The sequence below is a fragment of the Podarcis vaucheri genome, assembly GCF_965113315.1.
Source record: "Podarcis vaucheri genome assembly, chromosome: 1".
Lineage (NCBI taxonomy): Eukaryota > Metazoa > Chordata > Lepidosauria > Squamata > Lacertidae > Podarcis > Podarcis vaucheri.
Window position 1 is genome coordinate 88,318,105 of NC_138759.1, and position 18,703 is coordinate 88,336,807.

Below are 18,703 nucleotides of genomic sequence, written 5' to 3' on the forward strand. Positions count from 1 at the left end.
ATTGCCAAGCGTAGCTTACTTGATGCAGAGGCTGGGTGTTGAAGCAATAGGAGGGCACAGGTGTACAAGGCTCTAAGGATGCACATGATGCCCCGTGAGCACACAGCGCATGCTACATGCATGTCATCCATTTCCACTGCGCAGGCATGCCATGTGTTTGCAGATAGGCTGGACCTGCCTAACGCGAGCCGAACGAACAAAACATTTACGTCAGGTCTTGTGCGTGGGGCTCGACGCGAGGCAAGCACAGCAATCGCCTGGGGACAGGCTACTGGAGATGTGTGAAGGAGCCCATTCCTGCCATGTCATTCTGCCACAAAATATGCCCCAGCCGCCACATGGGATTCCAGTCAGAGCATCACCTGGAAGGGAACTCCGAGGTATCTGTGGAAGAAAAAGAGGCTCTAAGAGGGAAAGGAAAAGGAAAAGGAAAAGGAAAAGGAAAAGGAAAAGGAAAAGGAAAGGAAAGGAAAGGAAAGGAAAGGGAAAGGGATGGTGGAAGGGAATGTTAAAATAAAAGAAAAATAGGGGCAGGAGTAAAAAATACTTAACAATAAACGAATAAAAGAAAAGGAGAGGCAGGGGTCATGTCTGGCAGAACTAAACCCTCGGATTTAGTGGGGGATAGGTTTTCTTTGCCTTTAATAAATAGCCAACCGTTTTACAACAGTACAATGTAGGACCAAATGCTGTCTGGAGAAGGGAAATTCCAGATTCCGTTTCTTCTGACTCATGAATCACACTGGGTAGCCACGTTGCTGTAAGCAATTAAAAATAATGACAGAGGGGAGAATTTTGCCAAGCTTAACTTTTCTTCCCACCCTGATGGGAGAAGCTGCATGTGCTTAAATTCTCTCTTGTTGGCAAAACTATCGAAGGCAGAGAAGTGCAGTGCTGACTCAGGCACCCCAGCAGGTTCCCTTTTCTCTCCCACCCCCTTCCCCAAGTACCAGGGATGGTCCTGGGGCACAGCAGAAGCCCCTGTGCATTTGGGGTGTTGAGCCCCCTATAACAAACCCCCACTGGGGCAGCCTCCAGCCGCCAGTCTCTTCTTCCCAGCGCCCATCCCCCCCCCCACGGCATTGCTGAGCAATAGCTTGGGAACATCTCACCTGGCTCCAGTGACACGTTGGCAGCTCCAGGTGAGGGACTCACCTTCCCAGCCGAGCAAGTGGAAAATGAGGGTGATGCTGGCCCTGCGGTGGCTTTTATAGGCCTGATAAAAATAGCTCTGGCTTGGCAGGCAGCAAGGGGGGCCAGGGCGTGGGGGGCTGCATGGAGGAGCCCGAGGGCTGGGTTGTCACCAGGAGAGTGCCGTCTCCCCTGCACACCTGTCATGGGCTCTGCATTTGCTCAGGGCAAATATTGACACAGCAGGGCAGGAAGGCAAGCCAGGCATGCGGGGTGGGGGGAGAGGGGGGCATCAGGAGCCCCCCAGATTAGCACCAGAGCCCTTGCTAATGGGGTTGATTAGAGCCAGCAGCCCGGGCAACTCGCTGCACAAAGAGCAGAGAGGGGGAGGGAAGGAAGGCAATGCTCATTAAACCTTCCCTGGAACAACACCAGCTGTCGCTTTCCGCCCACCTGCCTCTCTCACTTCGCTGCCCCAGGGCGGGCAGCGGGGGGAGGGGGAGGGAGGGAGCGCAGTCCCGGGCAGGTGTATGGCACTGCTGGGAACACAGGAGGAGAAGGGAGGAAGGAGGGGATGGGCATGGCCGAGGGAGGGACGTGTAAAACGTCCACATCCTGGTTCAGGTGCAAGGGGATTGGCAGGTGCCAAGGAGAATCGGGCTTGAATGTGCAGGTTTGGGAGGGAGAACAGGAGAGGAGGCTGTGCGGAGTTCCCTTTGTCACACCGCTGGCACTGGAAGGCAAACCAGAGGGAAGCTAGGTTGCCCATTTGTGCCAGGCAGAGGCCAGCAAATTCAAATCAGGCCTAAGTGGGAAGAGTACCTTGAGTGCACTATTGAGGAGTGAGAGGCTGGAGAAAGTCACAAACTGAATGTAACTCAGCGTGGTGTTTATACACGCACACACATGCGTACGTTACGCACAGTTTGGAGACGGCCGAGCAAAAGAACTGCACACAATGTACTGGAGCTTGGGAGGTGACTGTATGCTTGGGCTTCTGCTGGAGAACAGGATTCAGTCTTTCTATTAATCGTTTGCCTAGTCCCTTTAATTATATTAAAGTGCTTTTTACAGTTTTCATTTTGCTATGGTATATTCCTCCCATTTTACATATTGGGCACCAAGGTGAGAGGTGTACTTCCTGAAGGTCTACCCAGTGATTTCATGCTGAGTGGACTTGAACCTGTACTACACATCTACAGTCATTCCGCTTGGACAAAAGTCTTCTCTCCTTGGGATCCCTCTCCCCTTGGTCTTTTGTAAACAACATCAGCATTGGCAGAGCCACCGCTGAAGTCAGTGGGACAGAGTTCTCTCTATGGAAACCAAAAAGGCCATGAGAATGAGATTTCTGTTAGGTATCTGAGCCAGGGACTTGGAAGAGAGTGTTGAGTTCTAGTAGTTAAGGCAGCTTTATGTGACTGAAAGGAAACATTAAAGCTACTGTGTGCATTGCCTGTTCTGGGAATGCATTTCTGGTTCCATGTTGCAGGGATTAAACTATACTCCCAAACTGAGTTAATGGATGTCATCTAACGAAACAGTATTTTAGCTTTAAAAAAAAAACACCCCCTAAAACAGGGGTCAGCAAGGTTTATCTTGCCTGAGCTGGATTGGTCCCATGGAGATCCCTCTGTGGGCTGGATTGTGTGCCTGTGAATGAGCGTGCACCCCCACAATTTTCGGCATATGCGCCTGCAAGATGCGTTTTTCAGTGTCTGCGCCGATGCGATTTTCGGTGCCGTGGAAGCGAAGTGCTGCGCCGGTTTAGCTCAGCACATGAGCAGCCAGCTCAGTTCAGGGGCAGCTCATGGGCTGTTCAAATGATCTCTACAGGACGCTTCCGGCCCATGGGCCTTAGGTTGCTGACCCCTGCCCTAAAACAGTGTTGGTAATTAAGGCCCTAGGACTCTAAGGCAGCCTGCAGTCAATGTTGCTAGGGGCTCTGCATCCCAAGAACCCACATTGAATGGAGTCTCTCCAGGCAAAACTAGAATTTATCCAAAGCACAGAACGGCTGCCCAAAACAGCTGCCACATCTGGAGTTCCTTTCCCCTGTAATATTTAGTAATGATACCATCATACTGTGCATTCACACACACCTTGATCCACATCGTGGGGCAATGGACATGGGACCTCTGGCCTTAAGAGGCATTCCTGTGTTTTGCATAATGCCTAGTTCTCCCCTTGTATGCTATGCCAGCAATGAAATTGTAAGGTTGGAGTGGACTTGTACATCATTTAGAGTAGGCTGTCAGAAATGAAACTGAAATTTCCATGTGCCAGCAGTCCCATAAAACAGAAGGGCGCAGCCTTTGTTGTAGACTTTATGATCACTATAGCAGAGTGTAGGTGCATCTGATGTCCATGAAAAGCTTATGTCATAATTTGTTATTCTTTCAGATGCCACAAGATTCTTGGTTGTTATTGTAGTGTATGTGTGACAGCCAGAAGTGTCTGTAGGCTGTAAGTATAAGAAGGAAAGTAGAAGAAGGAAAGCAATTGGGGGGGTGTGTGTGAAAAAGATCAGTAGGAATTCAAAGAGGTTAATTTTTCACTGAATTTTGCCCTTTTTCCAAGATGACTTGACACTGTGTGGTTTTTCTTACTTAGATAACACTTACAGGGTGGACAATGCTTTACAATGTTACTTTGATTTCAAGACGAATGTGTGATATTACTCTTTCTCCCATTTTGCAGCTGGAAATCTTAAGGACAAAGAGATTAGTGACATACCTAACACCATACAATGTGTTTTTCCCTACATATTTCAGAGACATTCTCACTCAATTTTCTTGTTTTAAGTGGCATGTTAGTTTCACTTTTGAGGGGACTCAATTTGTGCTTGCAATATAATGTGTGCAGTAACACCAGCAGTACTGGTGGGACCAGTATCAGTAGAAATCCAGGTGGGTGTTTCTTTTCTACATAATTATACAAAACATAAATTGAGCCATAAATTCAATATAAGACATCTGCATAAAACTGTATGTCACGGTCTCTTATAAATCCCTTATTTTCAAATGATAGACAGAAAGGTGATCATTTACTTCAGAGCTTTCTAAGCATTCCATGTTGGTGACACACTTTTTAGACATGCATCATTTTGTGACACAGTAACTCAGTTTTACTTGCAAACCGGAGGTTAAACTACCTTATAAGAGCGTGGGGGGCATTTGCATGACACTACTGCACACTGCAGCTGACACACTAACGTGTTGCGCCACAGTTTGGAAAGCTCTGGTTTATTTTGTTACAGTAGAACTACTGGGGCAGAAGGCAGTGAGCCCAAACAGTAGGTGGAACAAGAGACAATGGTAAGCAGAGCCAACTAATTCTTGTTTTGTCCCCTTCTTTCTCCCTGCTGAGTTCTTCAAGGACAACACGGGTAGTCAGTGTCACCCTCTGGAATGGTTCTAAGTAAAAAGATAGGCAGGTGGGCTAACAGAAGACAGGGCCTTGTTTTCCTTAAGGGACCAGCCAGCGGCCACTGCATTGCATTTTGTTGGAAGTGTCATAAACAACACAGGACATTCTAATGGCCTTAAAAGCATTTTCCTTTCCCTAACAATTTATCTGGTTTTGTTTTTTTTATATACCAGGGGACGTACCATGTTCTCAAAACATTTATTAAAGCAACCCAGGCATTCTCCAGTATGATGTTCCATCTTGTCTTACTGATGTTCTTCCCCATTCCCCCCCCACTTATAGCAAGGATGCCATAGAATGACACCCTGTCCTAGCCAACAAAACTGGACCCTTATGCACCAGTTACCTGAAGGAAAGCATCATCATCATCAGCCTGCAAAGAACAGCCTGCCAACAGGTGATCCATCCACTGCTTTTGTTCTTTCTCTTTTTCAGGACAACAATGGAGAGATACAGCAGGTGTTAAATGTTTAACAGGTCTGAGGATCACACCTGGCCCAAAGACCCCCCCAAAAAGGCTGTCAGGTGGAAAATGCACAACTCTTGTATCCCCTGCTTGTATCTGGTGATACTGGAAAGAGCTGCTCCTGGTGAAATTTGCCTCTCAAATACGTCTTTGTGCCTGAGTTGTCATCTTAGATAGAAATGTGCAGTAGCTGTACAGTACATGCAGAATGATATCCAAGATGGCAGTGTCCTCATAAGACATCATTGATTTTTAGCATTCTAACCTCGGACAAAGATTTGGCAAGACATTTTGTGGTAAAATGAAATAGGCGTGTGTTGTCCATCTAATGTCAAAATTCACCAGGTGGTCTTGTCCCATTCATTGTTAATATTTATTTCAATTCATAGTCTTGCTTTTATTTTTAAGGTGTTTTTTTTTAAAAAAATGAAGATAATTCTTTTATATATAACACATATGTATTGATGTGGATATCATTTTAAAACATGTCACTTGCATCAAGAATGACAGTGGGATAGCACCAGTTATAATTCAGATCAGAATCCACACACAGTATAATTCAGGAAGCAGGACATTAATCAGTGACCCTAACTGGTTAAATGATGCTACTATGTGTTAGAAAATAGAGGGTCCCTGGCTGGGCAGCAACTTGACCAAGAAGGATCTGGGCTTCATGCATGTTCAGTCACTGAGTGTGGAATTATCTTCTTAAAGGACCAACATTCTTCATGATGCTCTCTGCCAGTTAACTTTGTGTATCTGTTCAAATGGGTCCTGTAGCAAGAACTATAGCCCTGCTGATTATAAATGTTTGTTCCTTTAAACCAGTGATGGTCAAACAGCTGTTTTGGGACTACAATTCCCATCATCCCAGACCACTGCTCCTGTTAGCTAGGGATGATGGGAGTTGTAGTCCCCAAACAGCTGGAGTGCCAAGTTTGGCCATCACTGCTTTAAACAAAAGGGGGGGTTCCAGTGTAGAGGGGAAAAGATGGGTTTTGAATCTGGGGAACCAGCAGGGCACGAGGGAATAGGGATAGTCATTTTCCACTGAAACCAGGAATGAGGATCTAACCCTTTAAAATTCATTACAATTGCTTGGGGGGTTGATTGTGATAAGTGATGTCATAGGCACATGTGCCCATGACGATTACACAAGAACACACTTCAATTAATAAAAGAAAATTGCTTATAGAGTGAGGGTAGGAGATTTGCCAGCAACAAGAATACTGTGTACTGGTAAAACCGGTTTTCCCTGTTGCAGAGCCTCAGTGTGAAGGAAGGACAACTGTGTTCCACAATCAAAACGCTCCAGGGTGGGGTGATTTGCCAAAAAAACCTGGATGTCTGTACACACCCCTTTAACAAGAGGACCAACGATGGACAAAAGGCTACTCTTTGAGAAACAGTATGTATGGGGAGGGGGGGGGAAAGGATATTCAATTGTGCAAAGGGTCTGGGCTTCTGGTGGGCATAACCACTGATGGAAAACCAAACAGGAATGTGCACTATGTGAAAGCAACAGTTAAAATGAACTAAATGTTACTGTACATTTTAGGAAGTGTATGAAAACAGTGGAAGATTGTTGGCTAAACACCTCACCTCATATGTTAGATACATTCAAAGTTGTTGCATGAAGTTATGAAAGATGCTCCATATATGTTGGTTAATCTTTTTCTTTCTCAACACGCTCCCACATTTTGCTACAAAAGCGGCAACATTTTTTTTGCAAGCTGGAATCCAGATTGCACAGTATAAACTGGAGACTGAAATTATGCAGGTCACAATCCAGCCCTGCATCTGAGATAGATGCAAAATCCATCTTCTTTTGGAGCTATGAAGAGATTTCACACCCTTTTATATAGCAATTCACAGGATATTTGACCATAATCTTCCAAAATTTCTTTACATTGTTAGTCTTTTAATAGTAGAAGAGATTAGAAAACAAAAGCAAATAGGGGTTTGTCTTTGTATCAGTGCATGTTCCTGTCATTGTTCCCCATTACATAAATTTTGTACAAGACAAAGCAGAATGGAACTAACAATTAGACTCTGTGAATCCTAAAACATTAAATTTTTATCATGGTGTTTTATCTCTTCTACATAATACATATTTAAAACCTCATGCTCATAATCTTGATTCTTTAACCATATATCCAGAATCAATTTATCAGGAGATAGTTTGTGTACTGATAAACCTTTACACATTTAGGCTATGATCCTATACACACTTACCTGAGAGCAAGTTCCATTGAACTCAGAGGGACTTACTTCTGAGTAGACATGCACTGGATTGCTCTGTTTACAGGCCTGTGGTAATAATAATAATTTATACCCCACCCATCTGGCTGAGTTTCCCCAGCCACTCTGGACGGCTCCCAATCAAGTGTTAAAAACAGTACAGCATTAAATATTAAAAACTTCCCTAAACAGGGCTGCCTTCAGATGTCTTTTAAAGATAGGATAACTGCTTATTTCCTTCACATCTGAAGGGTGTTCCACAGGGTGGGCGCCACTACCGAGAAGGCCCTCTGTCTGGTTCCCTGTAACCTCACTTCTTGCAATGAGGGAACCGCCAGAAGGACCTCAGCGCTGGATGTCAGTGTCTGGGCTGAGCGTTGGGGGTGGAGATGCTCCTTCAGGTATACAGGACCAAGGTTGTTTAGGGCTTTAAAGGTCAGCACCAACACTTTGAATTGTGCTCGGAAATGTATGAAACATGGTTCATACAAATAAGCAAGTTGTTTCCCCTCTCAGTACATTTGAACAGAAGTATTTTTATAATTCTGTGTTTTTGTATCTCTAGTCACAATTATTTCAACAATGAAGAGCCACTAATGCTCTTTAGAATAGAGAATAAAAAATGAATGAAGCTTGGGTGTCTAGGGGATACTAAAGGGCAAATGAGAACTAAAAGCAGTGTTGCAGTGGGTGGGGAGATAATAGACAAACTAAGAAAGGTGTGTTTTCCCGGAGGCGGGGGGAGGAGTGAATAAGGTAGGATAGTTAAGGCTGGGAGTCGGATTGCCTACAGTGATTGCATCATGGCTTGTGGGGTTGCCAGCTGACCAAATACAAACATATTCAACCTGGCCTGCTCTTGTGCTTTTTAACTGTTGCTTGATGTGTGATGTGTAGAAGCAGCTTGTCAAGGTAGAAAGGCAATCATTTTCACAACCAACATCTGTTCAAACTTATGTTAAAGGCACAGGAGCAAAGGTTGGTGTCTAGCTAATACCCTTTCCCCCCAGATTGGGCGAGGGTTTTTTTCTCCCCGAGAAACTATCTCATGGCAAACAGCAATTCCAGTAGCAATTCCAGGAAGCTAGATTGCTGGCAAGGCACCAGATCCTGGCTGCATAAAGCACTTATTTGTTTCTTATTCAGCATTATGCTGTTACAATAGAACAGCACTTTGTGGTTCAAACTTGAGTTGGTTTATTTTTGTGATCCTGCAAGGGAGCAGGCAAGACAGTCACAGGGCTAAGCTTGACTGCCAACTAGATGTTAATTACATGGCTACAATTAATGTACACTTTTCTTTTCAGTTATGTACATCAGCCAGGTAGAAGCTTGACCATGGGACCATGTGGGGAGAGAGGGGTGAGTTTAACTCTTCAGCTTCCTTGCTGCTGACCCAGGCTTAAAAACAAGAGAGAGAGAGAGAGAGAGAGAGAGAGAGAGATGTTTCTACACTTGAAATGCAAATAGCAGCTTCAGAAAGGCATTTTTGGGACCAGGAATGTGGCAGGAAGGCAAAGTGTTAAACTGCTCTCCACATCTCACAGGATCCTCAGACTGTGACTGCTATTTACATAAGGAGGGGAAAGTGCACAGTAATTGCATTCACACAATTATTGTCATGTTCATTTGGCCCTGAAGCTCCGCAGCTTGGAGGCTCTATGCTCAGCTTCCTTTCTAGGGCCTAGCATGGTGCTGCTTGCCATCACATAATGAAGCTATGGCATAGCTTGGCTCTAGGGCTCTCTCTTGGGTTTAGTCTCCCTCTCAATGCAGCTAGCTAAAACAGCTCACAGAAAAGAGAAGCAATGTGCAGGCTAAAGAACAGAGCAGAAGTGCTTTACTAATAACAGCGACGCCTCAAGCAGCCAGCCTCCCCCAATAATTTAATCACATCAGACCATATTCCAACTCACGTGTATGCAACCCATGGCTGCTCTCCATGCAGTGCACCAACCCCTGCCCACCTTTCCCACCAAGCTTCAGCCATTACCCAGGGAAGATACTGCTGTTCCCAGGCTGCTAAGCAGCATGGACACGGCTGCTTTGGCTGCATCCTCTCTAAGTGTTTCCAATCCAGCCACGATAGATAGCTGCCCCTGTGCTTTCTTTCTCTTGAGATTCTTCCTAGGCTGTCTCCATTTGACACCTAAATACTACCAAGTAGCTAATAGAGCTGTTGCCCTGGTTTGCAGATAGGTAATGATACCCAGGAAAAAAGAGCAGCCCTATATATGCCAAATTAAAGCCAATTCAGTCTTTCTGAAATAAATTAGCTGCAGTACAAATACTTTGTTTTTAAAAGGCTTATGGGCTCAGGTGTTAAGTCCCCCTTCTAAGGTGGCATGAGAAGTCTGTGATGGCGAGAGTTGTTGAAGATATTGCCGAAGTAGCTACTTGAGTACTGACAGTGTGGAGGGAACAAAAGTGTTTATTGTTGAACTAAACTGCTGTTTGAATAAAGCCACTGTTTTCAGTACTCTTCTCATGCTGTTTTAGTCGCAGGAGCCTCTGCTCCAGAAACAGAAGCACAATATTTGGTTGCATGGAATTTGTCATCCTGAAGGTATGTCTGTACATCATGCCCTGTCACGTTTCATTTAATTTTTTTGCTTTCACCAACCTTGGAGAAACCTTTGCATGTGCCCTGTTCATGCCCATATCTTCCTCCTAAAATTGCATGTTTGGAAATTGGGGGGGGGGGTTGCTTTTCTCAATAAATTCTGAATTTAGACCACCTCACATACCCCAATGATTGGGGCCAGGTGTCCTTGAGAGGAGATGGTGAAATAAATTAAAATATTTGCTAAAAATGAACAAAGCAGCTCTGGCAAATGGATGGGTTAGGCACAATGGCAATTCAGCAATGTCAAAAAAAAAGGGAGGGGGATGTTGATCAAGGATGATAGTCATGACATTAACCTAAAGAGATAAGGCAAGACTACTGTCCACAGAAAAGTTTATAATTCTATAATGAGGTAAAGCTTTTGCACACAAGACATTGCAGTGAATGGTGTACCCGTTGGTTTATTGTCAGTCTGCTGGCTGGTTGCTGCTTAACAGAGAACACTGGATCATGCTACCTCTCACACTTCAAATTCTTTGTTCCAGTTTTCATAGATGCTTATGTGTGTTGAGGTTATGCTAACAATTTTGTCTTACAGTTAGAATACATTTTGGATAGATACCTCTGCAAATTCAAAAACAGGACACTCAAAAGAGATCTTTGAAAGATGCAAATCAAGCTGCTAGGAGAGTATATTTGGTGATGTTTAGAAACTGCAACACGCTGCTGTTACAGAGCTCAGGGGCCCAAGCCCGACAATGTATAGCATTCTGAAAATGTTTGTGTGGTGATCTAGCCTTAAAAAAAAAAAAAACCTTCAAGGTTTGCAGACCTCTAGCTCCTGGAAACTAAAAAGGAATGACAGAATGAAGAGTCTCTCCATAAACAGCCTGTTTTTAAACAGCTGCATGCTGAGGCTCAGGCCACCCCAGTTGGCTTCCCGTCAAGTTTGTATTATTTTAATTTTGGTTCCTAGTGTTCAGAAAGGCTTTGTGGCTTGCATATCTGGTTGCCAGATTTCATTATTCAGGAATCGTAGCAGCAAGGAAAAGTGCACCCTGTGCTGTCCTCTGCGGAGGCTGGAGCGCTGACAAACTAGACTGCACTGCCCCTTGGTGGAGGGAAAGTTGAACACTTACAATACAAGAGGCTTGCCAAGATGAAAACAAAGTCATCTTAATTTGAAAAAATAATCTCTCACACGCATGGCACAAGTGGAACCACTTCTGCTTTGGTGCAAACCAGAGTTGTATTTTGAAGGCTGCATGATAAAGATCCCGTGCTGTTATTGAATAGGGTAGGGTCACATAGGTTTCTTTGCAAGTCACTTCTCCTTTGACCCGCCTCCAAGAAAGCAGCTTTCCAGTGGCACCATGGCTCCTACAGGGACTAGCCAGATGCAAATACCGGACTTGTGTGATACCAGAGTTCTTCAAGCCCCTAGGGGGGCAAGATGACGTGCCGCTGCCCTTCAGAGTCCTTGTTCTCTCTGGAGGCACAGGTCAGTGGTGCTGTGGTGGGGTGGAGCAGAGACGGTTTGTGCATTGGAGCAATGGGACTGATAGTTCTGAAATAAAAAGCTCCATTTCAGTTTTTACAGCTTCATAATACTAAAGAAAGTATTCTAAAGCCCCAGGTCCAGTTTCTGACTCTAGCATGTTCTTTGCTAGAGACCTTGGGAAGATACCACCTAACAGGATCCCAATGGCACACTTCTCATACCATATTGCTTGATTTCCTTGTGTAGCAGCAGGTACCATGAGAACCTTCTATTCTGACGGATGCACCCCTCTCCAGGCTTAACTTAACCTTAGTGGATTCCTTACTGCTTTTACCTCTTACTATTCTCCTCCGGCCAGCGGCGGAGTGTATGCTGGCAGTGCCAGGGAAGCTGCTGCGCACTCTCCTCCTGCCCTCTGCCACCGGGTCATGTCTGCTACTGCAGCCAGATGTAAAGCGCCTCACAACCAAGGAGGGTGGGTGGCAGCATTGCCACCAACACTTCTGCTTTCTACTGCCGGGTCAGAAGTAACCCACCAGCAGAGCTGCTGCCGCTGGGCACAAGGAGTGCCACGGCCAAGGAGGGTGAGTGGCAGTGCTACTGCTCACTCACTTCCTCTCCTCCCCTGGACAAGCACCACAGCCAAGGAAGGAGCCTACTGTGGGGTCGTCTGTTTGCGTAGACCCCTCTCAAAATTGCACCTGAGGCCACAGCACTCACCACACTACACCTCTTCCTCCCCCAAGCCTTCTTTCCCTTTATTCACCATCTCCTTTAACTTCAACCATATACCCATTTTCCTCATCTTTTGTGCTTCCATTCCGTGGCCATTGAGCAGGCCAATCACACCACAAGGTGAGACAATCAAAAAAGGAAACCAATAGCATACAAAAGAAAAGAGGGACGAACATTCCAACCACAAGGACATAAATGACCCTCTGCTCCTAAGCTTTCATAGTTACTAAATAGGCATCAACCAAGTTCTTCTATCCTTTTGTACTAGGCTCATACAAAAATGAATAATTAATTTATTAATAATAATAATAACAATAATAATAATTATTATTATTCCATAACCCGTTACTCACTTTTGGGAGAAAACAGTAGGGAGTGCAATGATTCTGGGTCGTGCTGTCAGCACTACCTCCCCACGACTGGCCTCCACCAGGACGTTTCTGATGGTGTTTTCCAGCACCATCTCAGTCAGATTTGAAAACGCTGGCAACCTTTAGAGAAAAGAGCATTTCAGTTCTCCCTGTCCAGGGAAGTTGGCGTTTCCAAGCATGCTTACAGAATGGTACTACAGAATAGTGCCCACCGTACTCGCTACCTTTTTAATAGCATAGCTGACAAGTTGGCAAAGTTCTAACAAACCAAAGGCACACTGGCCTGAATGAAAAAAGCTAAACCAGTTTTATTGAAAGGGTGTGTTCACAGACAGGACAAATGAATAGATGAATCCATATATAGAACTGAATGTCTATGATGGGACTCAGAAAGTACCAGCACACACACACCAGGCTAGTAAATGTAAGAGAGGTTCTAGGCTGAAGCTTAGGCACAGATTCATTGCTTCTCTCTAATACACTGGAATCCTTCTCAACTTCAGAGTAGTAGGATCATCACTGTGATGGATTGTATTTACTTTTTCTCTTAGATGTCCATAGAAGTCAGGGGTTGCTCACTTCTATGGGCAAAAGAAAAGCAACAGCCCTGTCAGGGAAGGGAGTAAATTTTGTCCCTAGCTCAAGTATGTGCCAGACTGCAGTCTCATTTCTTTCTCCCATAGAAATGTATTTGTCCCTTTGCTTTCTAAAGGGAGTATACTGTAGTGGAGGGAAGAAACCATCCCTCCATCTCAGATACTGATGGGCTCAACATCAGGGATGAGGCCAAGTTTTGCACTACTTCAATGTCTCCAGTTATAGCTGCTTTATTTTCTCCCACAGACATGAATGGCTGCTTTTGGCTTTTGTTGAGGAAGAGAAATGCATCCCATGATATAGCAACAGGTACTTTGATAGTGCAGAATATAACCTAAAGTGTGTTGCTTTGCAATATTTTGAAATTTGGAATATTGTGGCAAGAGTTAGCATTTTAAGGACACAGGTGAGCCCCAGGGACATGGAATGAGTGACATTCTTTTAAATGTTTTTTTAAGTTGGGACACTAGCTCAAAAACGTTGTTGAATCCTGCCCATTGTTCTGTGCATCTTTCGCATTACGTTAAGTATTGTCTGGTGAGTATAGCTATTTTGCTGAGAACCCCTACTTAGATATCCCCCTCAATTTGGCTCACCTGATAATGGTTTCTTTCTGCTCCCGGAATTGTTCCTTCCGAATAATGACACTTAGACTCTCTTGAGCGTCTAAAGTTTCTGTAGGAGATCTCTCTTGTACTCCTCCAGCATCTTCATCTTCTGCTCTACACTTAGGGCTAAACTCTGGGGAAGTTGGTGTTGTAGAGGTACCACCTGGACTGTGCTTTTGTTTGGCTGACTCCTCACTCCAGAACTGGCAGAAGTAGGGTGTGGGCTCTGCTAGGCTTCTGATCACTGCTTCCTGGAACTGGCTTTCCTCCAGCAGCCCCCTAGAATGTCAGGAGAGAATTCACTTTGGAGTGAAAGACAGAGCTGGCTGCCTTTGTCACACTGTTGCCCTCTGCCCCCAAACCCTGGGAATATGAAAAGCCAGCATACACTTGAGACTATCCAGGTATACATCCGAAGGGATACGTGTAAGAAAAAGGTATTGGAAGTCTTCCTGAATATAGGTTCCCCCACATCACACTAAATTAGTAAAATTGGCTGCAGTGAGATGTCATGGTGAATTTATCAGCAAGAAAGCAGAACAAAAGATGCAAAAGCTCAAAAGACTGCCACTCCACATATGAACTGACCCCGACCCTGTGATCATCATTTGAGCCCTTCTTCATGTGCCTCCTTCATAAGAGGTCTGGAGGGTGGCAACACAAGAATGGGCCTTTTTTGTGGTGGCTCCCCATTTGTGGAATGCTCTCCTTAGTGAGGCTTGCCTGGTCCCTTCACCTTTTGGCACCAGGCAAAAACATTTCTCTTCAACATTTCTCTTTGATGTATTATAGTATTTTAATATTCTTTTGGAAGCCACCCAGAGTGGCTGGGGAGGCCCAGCCAGATGGGCGGGGTATAAATAATACATTATTATTATTATTATTATTATTATTATTATTATTATTATTATTCAACCAGGCGCTTGGCTCATTAACACTTGATGGCTTTTTTAATGTGTTTGTGGGAGGGAGGTTATTGGTTTGTCTTTGTTTTATGTATTTTGTATTTTTCCTGAGATCCACCCTGAGATCTTTGGGTGAAGGGCAGTATACAAATTAAATAATAATAATAATCACCCTATGTCCACAATTGATTAAATCTTCCCTTTCCTGCAGGAATTTGAATTTACCTTCATGTTACTTAGTCACTACAGTGAAGTGGACATGGACCAGGACGACCTGACTTTCAAATCTCCATTCAGTCATGAGGTTCACTCCATTGCCTTGGATAATGCCAAGTCTCAGCCTAATTCATGCAAGAGCATAGGAATCTGCCTCATCCAGAACCCATGTGGCTCATTATTGACTACATTGACTTGCAACAGCTCTCCAGAGTTGCAGACAGGAGTCTTTCCCCAGCTCTTCCGGGAGAAGCCATGAATTGAACTTGGGAGCTTTTGCATGCCAAGCATGTACCCTGCCACACCCATTCCCTATGGCCTTTCCCCACCTCATAGGATTACTGTGAGGACACAGTGTGATAACGCCTGTACACTATTGCTGACCACCTTGGAGGAAGAGAAGGCAAATGTGACAAATGCAAACGCCTAGCCCTGCAATTCTATGCATCTGAGCAGACTGTTATGAAAGCATATTCTGCCTTTGAGCAGCAGGATTCTGGTTGAGGGGCCACCCACTTGATCACTGTAGACAGCATGTCTGTCACTAGCTGTGCCTCCTGTTCCGTGCAGCTTGCTAACGCCGTCAAACTTGGAGATCCACTCTTGCTCCTGCTCCTGCTCCTGCTTCTGCTCCTGCTCAGCGTATTCCTTCTGATTGTTGTCTTCTTAAGTTGGCTGGAAAGAGGACAACAAGGAGAATTAAAGTGCCTTGTCCAATGATACGAAAATGCCATGAACCACAGGGTCTCTAGAAAGAAGCCAATAAGATTTTTGTCCTGTGGCTCAGTTTGTTAAATTTCCCCACAATCCACAGCAGTGGATTGGAAGGAATCAGATTCACACACTGCTTTTCTCAATTCCAACATACAAATGTTAAGAAAAACAACATGTAAAGCAGCTTTCGTAAGAGTGAGATTTACGAAAGATTCACAATTTCCTTATGCATTGGGTTGTGTTCAACTAAGTCCTACCTAGAGTACATGGTGTAGACCAGTTGAAATTAATATGCTGGTCATGTTGTAAAGCAAGCTTCCCCTGAACTGAACTTGTGATTTTATTATTTTAACTTTTTAATTGTTATTTTTAAAATTATTTGTGTTATTGTATATTTTAATAAAGGAAGTTTTAGTGTCCTCTCTTTTAACTATGGATTGATATTATAGTTGTAAACCACTTAGAAGCCATCATGACATATCAGTATTACAGTACAGTGGTACCTCGGGTTAAGAACTTAATTCGTTCCGGAGGGCCGTTCTTAACCTGAAACTGTTCTTAACCTGAAGCACCACGTTAGCTAATGGGGCCTCCTGCTGCTGCCGCACGATTTCTGTTCTCATCCTGAAGCAAAGTTCTTAAGCCGAGGTACTATTTCTGGGTTAGCGGAGTCTGTAACCTGAAGCGTATGTAACCTGAAGCATATGTAACCCGAAGTACCACTGTATATAAATTAATAATAATAATGTCCATTAACTTCACCAGGTCTACTCTGAGTAAGACCAGCACTGAATACCACCCATTGCTTTTTGAAGAAACCATTTTGGATGCCTGTAACAAACAGCATCTCATTTATTTGTCTTGTAGGAGAATATACAGAGAACCAACATCTCCCCTGGGGACCTGAGGACAGGGCAAGGCCTTACCGGAAAAGGAAGTGCTGGGTCAGGTCATTAGGGAAGTTGACCAGGTAGTCATCAGTTGAGTGTGACCTAGCTGTAACCCCCAAGTGCATGAGGAAGGGCTTGGGGGGCTCCGGCTTCACCCACAACCTGCTGGCATCTTTGTTCCTTGTGAGCTTCCTCTGGCTGCGGCTGGCAGGAGGGTTGGGCACATGGATGTTCCTAATGGGTGGAAGAGTCTGTTGGGGTAGATTTTAAAAGGCACTCTTTAATGAGTGGGTTGGAGCCCTCCAAAGCCAACCACCACTATGTATTTTGTGTTCTCATTTTGTATTTGTATGTTGTAAACCACCCTGTCTTTTTGGATGAAGGGCAATATACAGATTAAATAACAACCACCACCACCAGAACAAATCTGCTTAAAAGAGAGGTTGGGGTTTCTCTCTGTTTTATATACACAGTTCCAATTTTTAGCCTTCATCTTGGTTCTCCCATGAATTAGGCTGTGTATAGGCCTCTCTCTCAAACACAAATGTGTGGAGAAAAAAATGGACTATATATAAAAAAATACAGTAATTACTCAGAACCTTCACCGCACCACTCTTAAGGGCTCAGTACTGGACTTAGAAGTACCCTCAAGCTAAGAACCTGCTCCTTCAGCAAAATTGTAATTCCCGTCCAAGCACCACTTAACACACACACACACACACACACACACACACACACACACACATTCTGATTTTTTTCCTGTGCTGCTATATCACAAAATATCAAGGTAGTATATTCTGCTCAAACATAAAACATCATTTAAATATGAAAATAAAAATTCAAGAATACAGATAATCAGTAAGGCTAATCAAAATTAAACGGCTCCAAAGGTCTGTTGGCCCAAGTAGTCTTCAAGAGGCCTCTGAAAGTCAAAAGCAAGGATGCTTGCAAAATCACTGCTGAAACAGTGTTCCACAGCATGGGACAGGCAACTTCTCTGGACAGAAGAACCACCCCAACACCCTTATCCAGCCCATTACCAAAGTCAGGCACTGGTTTACCATGCAGAGAAACAGAAGTATGTGTCCTCAGCATATTGATGACAACACACTCCAAAACACCAGATGACCCTTCTCGGTAGTTGCTGTGTCCAGGAAGCCTGCTTGCCACATTGTGGTTAGACTATATGACTATTCCTTTCTTAAGGAAAACTGATTCTGTAGGCTGGAAGCTGAAGCTGTTTTTGCATAGCACTGATTGGCTGGTAGTGGTAACTTTTGATCCCATACCTTCCCAGAGCAGTTTTGCAAATTAAACCACCACCTCCCCACACACAAACAATACATTTTTTAAAAAAATGTGAAGAGATTTTGGATCACATCAACATTTAAGTAGTAGTTCAGTAAACATTTTTAAAAGGCAGGCAGCTCACCTAAACCACTGGGGAGCAGGGAGTAATGGGACACAACTACAAAATCAGTATTTAAAATGGACTATGCAGTGTAGTGGAAAGGCAGACAGAAATCTGACACATACATCAAAGTGGTGGGGACTAGCTCTTGTTTTTAGATAATCCATATGCCCCCAAAATGAATTTTTCCTGATCATCATACTGGATTGCTACCCACCCTGCAGCAAAGCATTTTCAAATAATACAGAAAAGCTGTACAGTCAAAACAGACCCAACAAATGCTTTGATAGCAACACACAATTCTGTGTGTGTGGGCACTTCCATTCTGTCACCAAAATGCCAAATTCTTAATCAAGCATCCTAGCTCTGAAATAAGAGTCCCGTTGGTTCACTGCCCTATCAGTCACCCTCAGAAATCTCAACATATTCCACTTCAGAGAAGGTAACAGTCAACTTATTACCTTGTATTTCCGGATCACTGGATGTGTGGCAGAAAGCTTTGCTGGCGCCAAGTTTGAAGCCCCCTAAACAAAGGGAAGAAAATCATAGTAAACAACCATGATGCTGTTACACAATGACATAAAGTAAGGTACTCAATGGTGCAAAGTAAAGTATATGCAAATGTTTGGAGGAGGAGGAGCTTGGATTTGATATCCCGCCTTTCACTCCCTTTAAGGAGTCTCAAAGCGGCTAACATTCTCCTTTCCCTTCCTCCCCCACAACAAACACTCTGTGAGGTGAGTGGGGCTGAGAGACTTCAAAGAAGTGTGACTGGCCCAAGGTCACCCAGCAGCTGCATGTGGAGGAGCGGGGAAGCGAACCCGGTTCCCCAGATTACAAGACTACCGCTCTTAACCATTACACCACACTGGCTCTCCAGTTTATAACAAAGCCCTGGCAATTTTGTTTGTTACTGTAAAAG

The 18,703-nt window shown here is 44.3% G+C and overlaps 1 protein-coding gene and 1 long non-coding RNA gene across 7 annotated transcripts in view; one reads left to right on the plus strand and one right to left on the minus strand.

Moving 5' to 3' along the window:
* Window positions 1–740: 740 nt before the first annotated feature.
* On the plus strand, window positions 741–16,486 carry LOC309520379. Of its 3 annotated transcripts, none has more exons than XR_014214242.1 (7): window positions 741–1,142; window positions 4,843–4,957; window positions 6,291–6,434; window positions 8,575–8,629; window positions 9,767–9,833; window positions 13,284–13,346; window positions 16,348–16,486. It is a non-coding gene; the product is annotated as an uncharacterized lncRNA (long non-coding RNA). The 3 variants fall into 3 exon arrangements; XR_014214243.1 differs by lacking the exon at window positions 16,348–16,486 and adding an exon at window positions 14,791–15,276; XR_014214244.1 differs by lacking the exons at window positions 741–1,142; window positions 4,843–4,957 and adding an exon at window positions 5,004–5,085.
* Window positions 10,269–18,703, minus strand: part of CFAP65 (cilia and flagella associated protein 65) — a 44,415-nt gene continuing 35,980 nt past the window's right edge. For all 4 annotated transcript variants that reach the window (XM_082201500.1, XM_082201498.1, XM_082201499.1 and 1 more), the window contains 6 exons: window positions 18,243–18,305; window positions 16,407–16,621; window positions 15,283–15,441; window positions 13,634–13,924; window positions 12,423–12,560; window positions 10,269–11,400 (listed from right to left, as the gene is read on the minus strand). In XM_082201500.1, coding sequence (XP_082057626.1) covers window positions 11,274–11,400; window positions 12,423–12,560; window positions 13,634–13,924; window positions 15,283–15,441; window positions 16,407–16,621; window positions 18,243–18,305 — 993 coding nt within the window. In that variant the 3' untranslated portion in view covers window positions 10,269–11,273. The remainder of the gene's footprint in view (window positions 11,401–12,422; window positions 12,561–13,633; window positions 13,925–15,282; window positions 15,442–16,406; window positions 16,622–18,242; window positions 18,306–18,703) is intronic.